The sequence below is a fragment of the Egretta garzetta genome, unplaced genomic scaffold (assembly GCF_000687185.1).
Source record: "Egretta garzetta isolate BGI_Z169 unplaced genomic scaffold, ASM68718v1 scaffold202, whole genome shotgun sequence".
Lineage (NCBI taxonomy): Eukaryota > Metazoa > Chordata > Aves > Pelecaniformes > Ardeidae > Egretta > Egretta garzetta.
This window is the reverse complement of record NW_009258891.1, coordinates 1,173,931-1,188,207: the sequence shown is the minus strand read 5'-3', so window position 1 is coordinate 1,188,207 and position 14,277 is coordinate 1,173,931. Positions and strand designations below refer to the sequence as shown.

Sequence of the window (14,277 nt, the reverse complement as noted above, 5' to 3'; positions counted from 1 at the left end):
TCTTGCCCTACCAGGATGCAGATGATACATAGGCGCATTCCTCTGGAAGCGTCTGAATTTGCCTGTAGATCGAGAAGCGCTGGCTGCTACCATAAACCTCAGGAAACGCCTAGCCTGAGAGGTATTAAACCGAGCACCCGGGGGAGGAAAGCAAAGGGCAGATGTGGAGCAGCATGAGGGAATCTCTCCCGTACAGCCTGATTAGTACTCACAGACACGGATGACCGCAGGGAGGGCATGGCCTTCCCAGGTGCAGAGATGTGCTTTTCCTCCTCCACACACCTCGGGCCTTTGGGAGAGATGCGGGTGATGGTCCAGCCCTGACACAACGCACCAGCAGCAGAATATACAGACCACAATCTGGAACCCGTTAAGGGGTTCAGCCTCTGCTAATAAATTACACCTCTGTTGAGGAATTCCCTGATCTTATTCCCACCTATTGCTGCTACAGGTTTCTAACTGGGGCTGCAGGGTGTTCAGCAAGCAGAGCCTCATGTAAATCACTCATCAGGAAATCAATGGTTCTCAGTAATTGGCACCATCCTTGCCCCAGCTTTGATAACAAGGGCTTCATGTGCTGTGATGTTGGCACTGTGCTGCTGAGGGCAGAAGGGAGACAGCGTCTTTGATCGGGGTGGCTCATGGGAATAGGATACTGAAGATCTTACTTCCAGGTCTGATCTATTCAGCACAGGATGTCTTAACATCCACAAGTAGAAATACTCCTGAATGTTTTTCAGCTAACGATATGTGTAAAGCAAAGTGATTTTTACAAAAAGCATCTTCATCCCTGGGCATAAAATATTTTCCATTTAGAAGGGAGCACCTGAAACCCCCATACTGCTCTGCTGACAGGCTGATAAAGTGCACGACAGCAGTTCTTGTTCGTGTCCCTCGTCTCCTCTGCTGGCTGAATTCAGCAGAAAGTCAACTCGCAAACCAGGAATCACAGCACCTCTTTCAGTCTTAGTCCCCAGAGGTGTCTGCTAACCCTGCAGTAAAATCTCACATAGACAAATTTGGGAACTGTAACCAGGAATTACCCCAGTGCTGCAGACATGCTCTTGCTGCCACATCTCTGAGATGGGCTGCAGTCCCCTTCTTTCCTGGCATCACCAAAGGAGCTGGGAGTGCTCTCAGCAGGTGTGCTAGGATGTGGATGGGACACGCAGTCAGGGTGCCCTCTCCTGCACTGGCCAGGCAGTAGAGAGGTTTGCAGCCCTGCAATGATGGACCTGCCTAGAGAAAGCCTTGGGGTAGTTTTACTTTCATGACACAGCAGGGAATCCCGTAAGTTAGAGCAAGTGAGGTCAAAACCCAGATCCTTCTCTGTTTGGGTCCACAAGGAGCCTTAGCTCCTGGAAACCCTTCTGACTTGAACATTCCAGCAATGCTGTAACGCTGTCAAAATGACCCAGCATTTGCTGCTTCACGTGGAGTGAGCCTGGAGCCAGTGAATTAACTTGGCCCCATCATGCAAAAAAGATGCTCCACTCTTATCTGGCCCTGGCCCTTGTCTGCCTGCACATGAGTCTTTCTAAAACAAGGAAAGTTGTTTTCATGCCACTACATTTTGCTTAACGCCCCCTAATTCTTGCACTCTGTCTCTACCTCTGTGCCATACCTTACTGTCTGTCATACCCTCCTCTCATCGTGGCTTTCCCAGTCCCCATCCAGTTAGCTGGTTTGCAAGCAGAAGTTAGCCTACATATCCCACTTATTTGTTCCTCTGCATCCTTGAGGTGGAGAGCCCAGAACCACAGACTGTAGCAAAGACACAAACGAACAATGAGTTTGTACAATGGCATTAATGCTGTTCTGTAGCCCATTGTCTTTCTTCTAGTAATTTAATTTGCTTTTTTGACAGCTACTAAACACCAAGAGCTCCTTCCTGTAGATACTTAAGAGCCTGTTAAGGCATATGCTCATATAAGGCTGGGTTTCCCCTGTTTACATCACTTTGCATTCATGCAACCTGAATTTCAGCTGATGTTTTATTGTTGAGGACAAGCCACTCACTGGCCAGTGCTTCCCTCCTAGGTCACCCAGCAAGACCTTCCAATTGAGTGTGCTGAGATCTGAAGACTATAAATGAAGGTTATTTAGTAGAAATTCTCTTTCTTACAGTTTTTATCATGTAAGGTCATGATGCGTCTCTCTCTAACAGCATTGTTTAGTGCTAGAGGAGAAAACTAGTTTCCATTCCCATTTTGGTCCTTGTTCTGGTGTTACTCTGGCCAAACCTTTCAGACGGGACCACTGATTTTCAGTTTCCTCCCCGCCTGGGAGCAAACGTCAAACATCTCATCCCTGCTTTCCAGGGGAGCTGAGCACCAGTAGTTTCAGCTGACATCTGTAAGACTCAGAGCACCCCAGCCCAACAAACCCCAGCCCATTAGATCAGCGTCAGGATGAGCCTGTGCATCTCTACCTTCACCTGTACAAGGGAGTTAAGAAGTCCCTCTCTGAGAAGTTCTTGGGAACCTCGGTGTTGGCAGGGAGTGCTGGGCATGTGCAATCCATTATTACTAAGAACAATATCGCCTGGAACATCTGTGTCCCATTCATGGGCCTTTTAAATTGCAAAAGTGCCTTTTCTCTCTGAGGACCAGGCACATGGCCTTGGCAAAAGTGAGTTTCCCTCTCCAGCACTTGAAGAAGAAGCAAATAGCACTCCAACGCACCCCTGAAAATGTCACTCCTGATCGAGCTCTATTCTTCACCAGACAAGTCTCATGCTGGTCCTTCACTGCCAGAAATAATCCATGGGATTTTGCCCCATTTATGATTTAGGTTTCTCTACTGATCCATGGCCAAATTGAGGAAAAGGACAATTTTGCCACAATAGAGCTGGAAATTCATTATGGCAATGGCTGGTCCAGCGGGAGAATTCATATCATGTCGGATTTGAACTTGGTTCAAATCATCTAATATAAAAAACTGATGGAAAATGTTTGCATTTGTCCTTCTTGAGAAGAAAAAATGAAGTCATTAGAAATGAAAGCAATGGAGAATCCACCACTTCTCTTTGTAGTTTGTTCCAGTGGTTAATCATCCTTAGTGTTAATAAAAAAAAAAAAAGCTCATATTTCCCATTTGAATTTTCTTTGGCTTTGACTTCAGACATTTGTTCTTATTATTCTTTTCTCCACTAAATCACAGAACCGCTTTAGTACCCATTCTCTAACCAGGAAGAATCCTATACATTACGCTGCACTCATCCCCTTGATCTTCTTTTTAATAAGCTAAACAGACTGAGTTCTCTAATTCTCCATCCTAGTTCTGCTAGATGGCAACCAAGATGAAGCACCTCTCCCAAGCCTGTCTGGGGGATTGTGGCCATTTGGTATTCTGCAGCCATAATTTATGCTACCTTTCAGCGAGGCACGGCCTGGGTTCACCTATCTCATGATATGGTAGCACTCGTGCCGCTGCAGGAGCACATGGGGCAAACCGTCTGCCATCCCGCCAGAGGTCACTCATGACGATTGCTTTTGCAGAGACACCGCTGTTTTCTAATGGAGGTGCACAACTGAATAACAGCCTACATGACAGCCCACAAAAAAGCAATGACTGTCCTGCTCCTTCCTGGGCAAAGCTACTCTCATGGATGGTTGCCCCAAACCAGCCTCGCTCCATGGTAGTGACCTGCAACAGGAGATACACAGATCCCAAAGCTTGTTGGCCTTACTGGGCAGAGTGGTGGGTACTAGCCCCGATAGGAATAGCAGGGCTTAAAGACTTCTCAGGCTTTTGCATCACAAGAGGGTTGTTTATCGCCCAAGTATCTCGAGCTGCTATCAAACCAGCTGTAATTTACAGGGCAGAATATAACGTCGTGTGGGCTGAGCTCAAATTGACAAACACTGGAGATGTTGCAATTCCACTTGTTAAAATTTGTTTACCAGGGGAGAAAAAAAGGCAGGATGGAAGAAAGAAACATCTTTTCAAGTGTTTACCTTTCCAGCTCTCTTGTTTCTATTATTACCATGTGGTTGGGTAACTACTCCAGAGTTCAGCTTGGACAGCAAATTTTTTTATAACTCTCTTTTTCGGTTGCTCATAATTTTCTCACCAACAAAGAACTTCCTTCTGATGATTTTCATTACTCTGACTCCAAACAAGCACTTTAGAGCCAAATATAAACACAGCAGGTGATTGCTTTTCTATTCTGTCTTCTTGCCTGACGTGAGCGATAGCAGTCAGCTGCTCAGCATGCCCGAGCATAGACAAGATGTCCTGCTATGCCACCCCGACGAAGCTCCAAGGGGCTCGCGTCTCGCCCAGCCTTTAGCATTTCCTCTGTCCCCATGCTGTCCCCTTGCAGCAGGCAGAGGTGTGGGGCAAGGGGTTCCTCTGGTCCCTCTTACTGCCATTACAGAGCGACTCCAGATCCAAACGCTCGATTTGCCAAATGCAGCATCCAGTGCTCAGAGGGACCCAAAATTCTTGGCACCATCTTGCACTGGAAGTGCCAAGTGAAGTAAGAGCAATGTGATCTGAAGCTATCCCATAACATTTGATAGAGAAAACCCTCTGGACTTGAAGTTCTTTTCTTGTGACAAAGAGAAATTTCTCCTGTAAGATTCTGATTTTGATCTCAGCTTCTTTTCTCCTCTAAGAGTCACAATCAAACCAACTGTTCTTGCAGGCAACTTCCTTTTCTTTTTTCCCATTTGCTCACAGGAGCAAACCTATTTTATCACACACCTCTCCCCTCCCTTCCCCTTCCTCTGAAATGTTTTTATGTTCTCATCCCAATGACAAACATCCGGCTTGGGCTGGTTTCTGTTTTGCAAGCCCCTACCAAACTGCCCTAGAGCCTGGCTGTTCCTCAACTCCCAGCTCCCTCCCGATTTACCCTAGAATATTTGGCAGTGGGAGCTGCCTGCTCTCAGCCAAACTGCTCACGCTTGAATCCAGGTGGATTGAGAGATTTTTCAAGCCAAGACAGATTTAGATCAAGCAGCAAATAATGAAAAAGTCATTGATCCACCTGCCAGTGTGAAGGCCCCCCCAGGCTCTTGGAAGGAGGCAGCAATGTTGGACAAAGGCTGGTGCGTCCCTGGGCGTGGGCAGGGGAAAGAAGGACCCCAAAGGCAAATGGTGTGGCAGCAGATTAATGATGTGGTGCTCTGTGTTAAAGGAGAACCTGAACTGTAAAGTGAACTGATAAGGAAACCTATCCTTACAGAGAGCAAAGCAGGTACCCTGCCCCAGAGGACCTCACCGCTTTGGTGGACATTTCTCCACACAGACCAGCCCCGTGCAAGCATGGGCATCATTAATGTGCTCAAGCGCAGGCTGGTAGAGGTGCAGGCTGGGCAGCAGTGCATTGTCTTCTCCTGTTTCTCAGCAGACTTTCCTCAGGCTGCTCCAAGGTCTCTCTGTATGGACTTCAAGGTGCCCTCAACTGGGAATTCAGAGGGAGATGCACAATGAGCCATGTGGCTCCCACCAGCTGTAAAGGAAGCCTGGTGGCTTCCACACTCAGATCTGCACATGCACACAGGGTTTCTGACAGTCAGGGGAGAAATCCAGGAATGAAGGTCTAGGGTTTGCCAAAAAAATGAGACATGGGAGTAAGAGGGCCATGGAAACAGAGAACCCAGCAGATGGAACTCCAAAGCAACTCATCACCTATGGAGCTTCCAAGGCAAAAAATACCCCAGGCAGCTTTGCAAGCCAAGGAGCTCCCAATGCATGGCTTTCCAGCACCAGCATTAAGGCTGGGAGGTCCAGAGCCCTTAAGCACTAGACGTTCGTGGCATGTAGCACCCGGATGAAGGGGCGCAGGGAAAAAATTGCTGCCTTAATGTAGAGAATGTGTATCAACCCCTGCACTTCAGCCAGACACTCCGAAACATTAAACTGAAGACAACTTTGCGATCAAACTGGAGCTAATCCAGGAACTGGCAGCATTTTTCTTTTTTTGCAAGATAATAAACTGTGACTAACAGAATGATTTTCAACTTAAAGCCTTCTTGCTGCTACTAAGGCTCTGAGGAGCCCAAATATGACTGTGTCCTTAGATAGCACCCGGTGCCCATGAACAACTGTTGAAGCCACATGGTGCTTTGTAAGGTTGGGCCCAACGTAAGGTGAGATCTAGAGTGTTTCTTGAAGCTTCTTGCTTAAGCATGTTCATCCAAAGTCACCCACCAGCTGTGAAAGTGGAGGTCTCAGGGAAATTCCTACATCAGCCTGGATTTCCTGGGAGAAATGGGAGCTCTGTAGCCGCACTACAAGCACTATTACACCTAGCATATGTCTCATGGGCCAAGAGAGGGGACCTTATAGCATCCTTTGTCATCCCAGCCCGGGCTGTGCTCAGCGTGGAGGATGTCCCTGGGCCATGGCTCAGACTGGAAGGAAAAGGTCAGCTTGCATCTCCACTGAACATCTCTGTTTTGTCCACAGGCACCTGCACAACAACCGGATCCAAAGCCTGGGAGCCAATGGCTTTGATGGGCTGCACAGCTTGGAAACCCTGTGAGTCACTTATTTTCTTCTCTGTGCTAAAGAGCTCGTGTGCGTTCATCCCCTCTAGCACAGCCCGCAGGAAAGGGCTGCTGCCCCTGGGTCAGCCCTTCTGCACGTTCACTTGTCACCAACCTCCGAGGGCAGCAGCAGGGCTGGCTCCAGGCACCAGCCCAGCAAGCAGACGCCCAGGGCACGATGCACTGGCCCAGGCTGCCCAGGGGGGCTGTGGAGTCTCCTTCTCTGGAGATCTTCAACCCCAGCCTGGACGCTGTCCTGTGCGCCCTGCTCTGGGTGAGCCTGCTTGGGCAGGGGGGTTGGGCTGGGTGAGCTCCGGAGGTCCCTCCCAACCCCTGCCATGCTGGGATTCTGGGATTCTGTGGGTGGTGGCAGACTGGACTTTCTCTCTGTGCCTGTGCAAGCTGATCAGGCTGTGCTGCTGCTGCAGGGGGGTCTGTGCATTGGGTAGAGCAGCTGGGAGGGGGCTCAGAAGCCCCCTGGCCACAAGTCTAGTCCTGATGCAATCCAGAGAGCTTGCATGCATGCCTTGATGCTCTGATGGCCCGGACTCGTGAGTGTGAGTATCCCACAGCCCCCATCCTCCACAAGCTGCCTGCAGCCCCAAGGACAGTGCCGTGGGTGCGAGCTCCAGACTCCCCCACACCTGATCGCACTGAAGGAGTGTCATCAGGAAAGGGTGAGCTGGCTTTTGCTCCTCTTGGCCTGAGCATCTAATTGTCACCTCCAGGCCAGCAGGTATTTCAGGTCACTGATCTTTGGGGAACACATTGTTCCTCAAGAGGAGCCATCCACCTTGTGTTAATCTCCAGCACTCACCTGCCCTGCTGACCAAAGCTGGCCAAGCTTTCTGGCAAAAACTGGCCGAGCATTTGGCTGCAACAGCCCAACCAAGCTGCTAGACCTGCATCTACCTACCACCCCTCAGCTCCTGTGCATGTGGAGACTATTACAGGCTCTGCACATACCCTTTAACTCAAATTATGATTACATTCTGTTGACAGCACTTAGCACATTTTCTTGGCTTGTGGAGACCAAACTGTGCTCTCAGTTACCCCGTGGGCGTTAGCTCCTGGAAGGCAGCAGGATGGTAAGAGCTGGTGAAGACAGAAACTTCTCCAGGGTTCCTAAAATGAGTATTTGTGGCCAGATGCTGATTATAAGCCAGGCACAGTAGTTGAAGAACTGTAGAAGTTGAGAGGAAAAAAATTGTTTTGGGCTTTTCAGAAAAGCCTAGGAAGCTTTAGGTGCAGAAACCTCTGTTCCCCTAAGGGAAACATTTCTTCTCATATTCAGCTACACAGGGGAACTTATATTTTTATCAAACGCAGCCAAAACTTTAAGAGAAACAGCACCCACTGCTCCATGCAGGTCCCAGCAGTGTGCAAGCTGCCTATGCACGACCACACCGGACGCCTACTCCAGGTCCTATCATTTCTGCAAAAACAGATCCTAGTGGAGCATCCCTGTTCTTGGAGAGGGCTTGGCCCTGATATTTTAGGAGGGCATGAAATCTAGAAAGAGGTAAAGTGAAGCCAGATGAATGACTTCAGTTTTCCCCTGCATTGACCTGCAGCTACTGGGCGCAAGTCAGCTCTGCCAGGCGCAGAGCAAGAGCAGCTCTGTGTTTTCTGTGCTGATGAGGGGGCAGGTAGATGTGCGACACTCACCAGGTCTCAACCAGTCAAACACCAGCAAGTAGCTGGAGAAAGCAGCTCCAAGAAAATTTTCTCTGTCAGGGCAAGACCTGGCTATTCACCAGGCCCCAGCCTCCTCTTCCTGGGAAGGAAACCTGGGCAGGCGGGCTTGAAGCAAGTCAGAGCTGCTCTGGCCAGATTCCCAATAGGGTTTCGAAATAGCCTTGAAATCTAGTGAGATTCCCTCACCAGTTCCCATTAGCCTGAGAGATGACACGGAATAACCTTGCAGGGCTGTGGGAAGAGACCCCGAGCATGGCTGAGCCATGAAACCAGGTGTTAGATGGTCGAAGTGGGTGATACTTCATAATTTTTATCCCTCTCCCAAAGAAACTGGGTAAATAAGAGTGTAAATGTCCTTATGTGACACATTCTTCCTGTAGCCCCTTTCGGTAATGGACTGGATCCTTTAAATAAGGCATAAGCTTGGGAGGTGCCCATAGGAGATGCAGAGCGGAGCTAGCACTGCCTGGTGAGCGGAGCAGGGCTAGCTGGGCACGGAGACTTTAAATACCAAGAAAACAACCATAACCCATAGGCATGCCCAAGAGGAGAAGACCTGTGGCCAAGGGGAACATTTAGACCACAGAAAGTGGCCTGGTGCAGTGGGGTGGGGGAATCCTGAGAGGTCTTTGGGTGAGGAGTGGGGCAGTGAAACAGGAGAAGAGTGGAGGGGAAGCACCATCTTTTGCAAGGAGCAGGAGCAAGTCATGCCAAAAGCTGAGACTCCATCTGCACTGCTCCTCACGTCGCTTCGCTGCCCCTGCTTTGCCTTGTAAAGCCCGCCCCATGGTGTAGTGCTCTTGAGGCTGCTTAATGTGTGCTGTAAAACATCGGGCAGCATAAGCGGCTGCCTGCCATTTGGATGGGAGGATCTTAAGCTTTACGTTTCCCGATTATGTTGGACTTAATTTCTCAATCTTTAACAGTTTGGGCGGGGAGGGGAGGGGGGATGGCCAGATCATACCTGTTCTGTAGCATAAGCCTGGTAAGTAGGGATGTTTATGGAAAAGTTGACATAAAGAGGAGTCAACTGCAGCCAAGATCATCGCTGCAATGACAGAAGTTGATTCCGGGAAACATTCAGACCTTGTACTCAGGGCTGAGGACACAGCGCTGGGGGCAGGGCTGTGGTTTCAGAGGAGCAGCAAGGAAAAAATGCCATCCAAAGGCTTGCAAGGCACTAATACAGGATCCAGGTTCCCCACTGCTGTATGAGGCCTGTATTTCTCACGGGGGGATCCCTGTGACATGAATTTCCACAGTGACACTGGTCTTGTGCCCAGGTTTCCTCCTTACCACCTTCACCTGGAAAGCTGACCAGTGTCCTAAGGTACTTGAGCTTTGCAGCCAGTCTGAATGCAGTCTAAAGGCTGCTGAATAATTGCCTCATGCCTGGCAGTGCTTGACTTTGACCTCCTTAGATAGGTTGTGATAACGCTGAACTTAGCCCTCTGCTTCCCTGGAATATAAATGTTTCATGGATCAGACCTGTAGGGGAAGGTGAATGCATGATGTCCCTCCAGATGGCCAAGCCCCAAGTCACTCTTCTCTGTAGGGTGAAGGGATGGAAGGGGTAGATGACCTGAAACTATGCAGCCAAATATATAGAGAGATATGCATGCACACGTGTGTGCGTATATAGTGCTTCACAGCTAGCCATGGGGAGGGCATCTAATCATGGACATTAAAGTTCAGAGCTGGCCCCCAAGCTCTAGCTCCAAGCACATGAACCATCATTTAGCATTTCCCAGCTTGACTGCTGTCAGGGAGGCTTCAGCATTGCCAGTGTCCCCATGGCAAAGCAGGGCAGACCCCAGACAGCAAGCAGCAAGTGCAGCTGAAGGGCTGGAGGGCTCCTGCATGGATCTTCCCATGTCTTCCACCGAAACAGTAGTACCTCACTGAAAACACCCCTGGGATGGGAGCTCCACTTGGAAGAAAAGGAGAAGCCATTTTTTCTCCCATCAGAACTGTTCTGCCCAAGCAGGGAGAGGAGGTGTTGTGTCCCTGAGCGCCAGCTGCCACACACACAAGGCGAGGAAACCCATCGAGGCAAGACTTTGGGCCCTCTGATTTGGGGTAGGAGGGTGACAGCAGCAGCTCTGGCAGGTCTATGCTCTTGCATGGCTCTCGGGTGTGGATGGGCTGACAGTGCTGAGCAGAACCCTCACAAAAACCCCCATCACAAAAGCCACCATGGATCCCCAACACCTGCTCAGGGCTCAATTTTGAGCTGCTGAGGCAAAGGGAGAAATGCAAAAGCAAGAGCTATGGCCCTCCCAGTGATCCCATCCATGGAGATGGCTGAGTCCCCTACATACATGGAGCATGGGCTGAACAAAAAACAGGGGCCAGGGCTCCTCCCTGCCCCGGTGTGTGCAACCAGAGAGGACCCTGATATTGGCAGAGAGTGAAAACGTGTCTCGGCAGCGTCCTGTCTCCCCACCCTGCAGCAGGGCTAAGGTGGCTCCCAGGACAGAGGCAGAGATGGGAAACGAATGGCTGCTCCCCAGGACCAGCCCAAAATGCTGAAAGCCTCCAAACTACAGCCAAAATAGCAATGATCTGCACCAAAAGTGCTGCTCCTCTGATTGTTCAGGCATCTCCGGCCCATCTCCGACACAGACGTGATGGGGAAGAGGTTCAGAGAGGCCCCGCAGCCCTCACCCATCCCCTCCGCCTGAGATGACCCCGCTGCTTCCTATTTCTCTGACTTCTCCCTCCCCATCCACATCCCTGCCAGATCCTCCACTTGTCAGACAAAGGAGATAAATCACTTGGAAAGAGAAAATCTCCATTCATTTAGAAACCTTTTAATTTATTTTTTAAAAATGGTGCTAATAAATTAAAAACGTCTCCCAGAAGGACTGAATCCAAAACCCTCTGGCTCCAGGCGTTTTATCTGCCTAACCTTGCCTCACAGGAAATGCCCTTACCACAGGCTTTCAGAGTGTGCTGCCCTATTATCCGGGTAATTAGTTGAGTCTGTAAATGCAGAGCAGAGCTGGAACCTACCAACTCCTCCAGAGAGCTGGATTTTCTATGGGAGAAAAAAAAAAAAAAAGAAAATTAATATAAAATGCACCTCAGGCAATGAAGGCAGGAAGAAGGAAACGGGAAATTTCTCCACCACAGCTCACACAAGGGTTGTTTAACCCTTTAGGGCCAGGCAGGCTTTGGTGTTCTTCTGGAAAACTGTCTGCCAAGTGGTACCTTGCTCCTCAAGCGGCATTTGTCTCCATCAGTATTTGTGATTTGACGCCTTTTCTGCAGGCTCGTGATGCTAATCCCAGTCTGTGCAATTTCCGAAGTAGCTAATGGGTTTGACTCCTCCAAGGATGTCCTGCTTGCTGTGCTGAGCTGCTCCCTTCCTTCTTCAGCGTCCTGATGCTCCAGCCCCACTGTGTGTCAGCATGGGTCCCTGGGCTCCCATCCTTCACTGACAGCAGAGGGAGGGGAGCAAGCAGAGGCTTGGGTACCCAAATTCAGGGGATAGAGAAAAGAAGGGGGCAAGTGGCTTTTTGGAAAGAGGGACCAGAGCCCAGGGCCCTGGTTGCATGGGTCCCTGTGTCTGGTCCAAGAACAGAGCTATAAAGTTCATTGCCTACTCTGATCAGTGTGTAGATGGAGGGTGACTTTTTCCAAACATAGAAAGCCACCTGTAAAACTGAATTGGCAAATGCATGGGCACTGTCTGGGACCATGGGAATCAGACACTTCCCTCCTGCAGTCTGCTTGGACCAACTGGTCCCAGTTTGCTGCATCTTCTCTCCCAAGAGCAGAAGCCTGGACTGTCAGAAATGTGTCCTCCCTGATGCAGCTCAGGCTCTGAACCAGTCACATACCTTCCAACTGGGCTCTGAGCTTTGGCTGAACATGACCCCAAGCAGACAAGATATTTTGCAAGATTATAAAGAAAAAAGACAGAAAGTGAAGGCAGTTCAGGTGAAAAGGTAGTTCTGGAGCCTCTGCATTTTCTCATGGGTTATGGCTCCGCTGTAAGGCTCCCCTCCTTCACAGGGGTCTGCCTGTCCTTCCTTTGCCCACCAAATCCTCACACCACCCCCTTTGCACCCTGCCAGCTCTCCAGCCTGGGTCCTCCCTCCCTGGAGCCCCTGATCTTGCAGTGACAGTCAGCACTGGATCTCCCCACACCTCCAGCCCCTTGGTCTCCAGACATGCTTGCTGTGACCTGTCAGGGGTCTCCAACTCCCCTGGCTCCTTGGGCTTCATTTTGCTGGAAGCCTTCCCCTCAGACACAGACCCTTTCACGGAGCAGCTGAGCTACAGCAGCTGCCCCTGCCTCTGTCCCCAGAAACGTGAGAGTGAATGGATTGCCTGGGGAAGGGGGGACCAGCCACTGCAGGCAGCAGAAATGGCAGTGGAGGCAAGATGCGGGCATGTTTCCACCATGGCTGTGCTGATGCACAGAAGCTCTGCCCCCACCCCACGCTCCCTCCTTCCAGCAGCAGCACGCTGCGGGGGGCCGGGGGCCGATCACCAGTGATGTGTGCACCTCGGCGGGGGTAGGTAGAGGTCCCCAGCTTCCTTCTCACAGTTTAGAAAAGCCCAGGCTCCCTCGCGCCTGCCTTTTCCCCCCGCCTGGCAGAGTGCGGCAGCCTTCTCCGTGCCTCCCCTGCCTGAGTCATCAGCTCCATGGTTATTGTCTGTGCATCCCGGCGACCAAGGTCCCCGCTGCTCCGCTCTGCGGTCAGCTCCCTTTGTGTCTTGTAAATGATATGTGCATGGCAGCGCCTGTGCTCCCAGGACCCCCCACGAGATCCCATTCTCAAGGGCTTATTTCAACCTTGTTAAATAAATCAAATGGAATTGAAAACATATTTAATCCGGTACCTTCATCAGTTAGAGAACAGACAGAAATACTGGTTGGAATAGACACATTCTGGGCACTGCTGTGCTTTTAAATGGAGAACAGAGCTGTGCAAGGAAGGATTGGCAGCTGCAGGCGCACAAGGCATGACCTACAGACAGGTCCCCCCGCCCCAGCAATAGACCTTTCAGTGCCACATAAACCCTGTAAAACAGTGCAGCTCCGTGTAAGTGAGAGGCTGGGAGGTTTCCAGGCCAGGCTGTCAGACTAAATCCGTGTACAGAGGTTTCTGCTGGCTCCGGGCAAAAATCAGGTACCGTTAGTACCTGACAACCTTCCCACGGTGCTTCTTTGGGACAGCCACCAAATGCTGTCACGCTCCATCACAGCCTGGCTTCTCCTTATAATTTGCCAAAAACGGGCCTTTCTAGCACATTAGTTTCCCAAATTAAAACACTGACACTAGCAGATGAACCCCATGAGGGGTCATTTCCCTCTCCTGTGCGCACTTGAGCATCCCCGTCTTGCATGGCTCTCTTGAGGGGATGGGCACACGGCTCCAGACTGGCTGCAGTCAGACGTGTGCCCTGGGTCCTTTCGCATCCCCCTTCCCTCCTTTCCCTTATTACAGGCACTCGCTGCATCTTGGCATCCAGAGCACACACGCGCTCACCGCATGTGTGAGCTGCTGCCAGGAGAGCCAGGTTTATGCTGGTGCTACCCAGCAGAAATATGGCACCCAATGGTGCGGTCGGTTACTTCTCATGCTCCGGACTAACCAGGCAGCTCTCCCCAGCTCAAGCTCAACCCCAAGCCATGACCTTGATTCAAAGCATCTGGGTAAAGCAGTCTGGCCGGTGCCGGGCAAGGGGTCAAACTAAGTGGTGGTGACGGCCCCCTTGGGCTTTCAGACCTCCAATTAAATCATTTCCAGTGCTTGATCTGGCTACAGTAACCAGCCCAGCTCGCAGCAGTGGTAATTACATTTACTGGCAGCTTGATGAGATGCCAGCACAGGACAGGTGGAAACGCAAGTCCTTATCGGAGGCTGCACAAAGTCTCCCTCCAGGGCACCCCAGTAACATCTCGAACTGCACTGGGACTGAAATAGTCCGCAAATGTCCCATCTCCAGCTTCTAATCTTGCTGCATCTTCAGGTTTATTAGCTGCAAATTTGTGGTGTTTTGTGGCTTATGGAAGAATTTATAGTACTATATAATTTTTTTTTTGGCTTCCTGTGTGGAACCA

At 50.4% G+C, this 14,277-nt stretch overlaps 1 protein-coding gene across 1 annotated transcript in view; it reads left to right on the top strand.

Annotated features, from left to right (window-relative positions):
- Window positions 1-14,277, top strand: part of LGR6 (leucine rich repeat containing G protein-coupled receptor 6) — a 149,221-nt gene that overhangs the window by 104,985 nt on the left and 29,959 nt on the right. Inside the window, exon 6 of the mRNA XM_009634098.1 lies at window positions 6,421-6,492. Within this exon, the coding sequence (XP_009632393.1) occupies window positions 6,421-6,492 (72 nt within the window). The remainder of the gene's footprint in view (window positions 1-6,420; window positions 6,493-14,277) is intronic.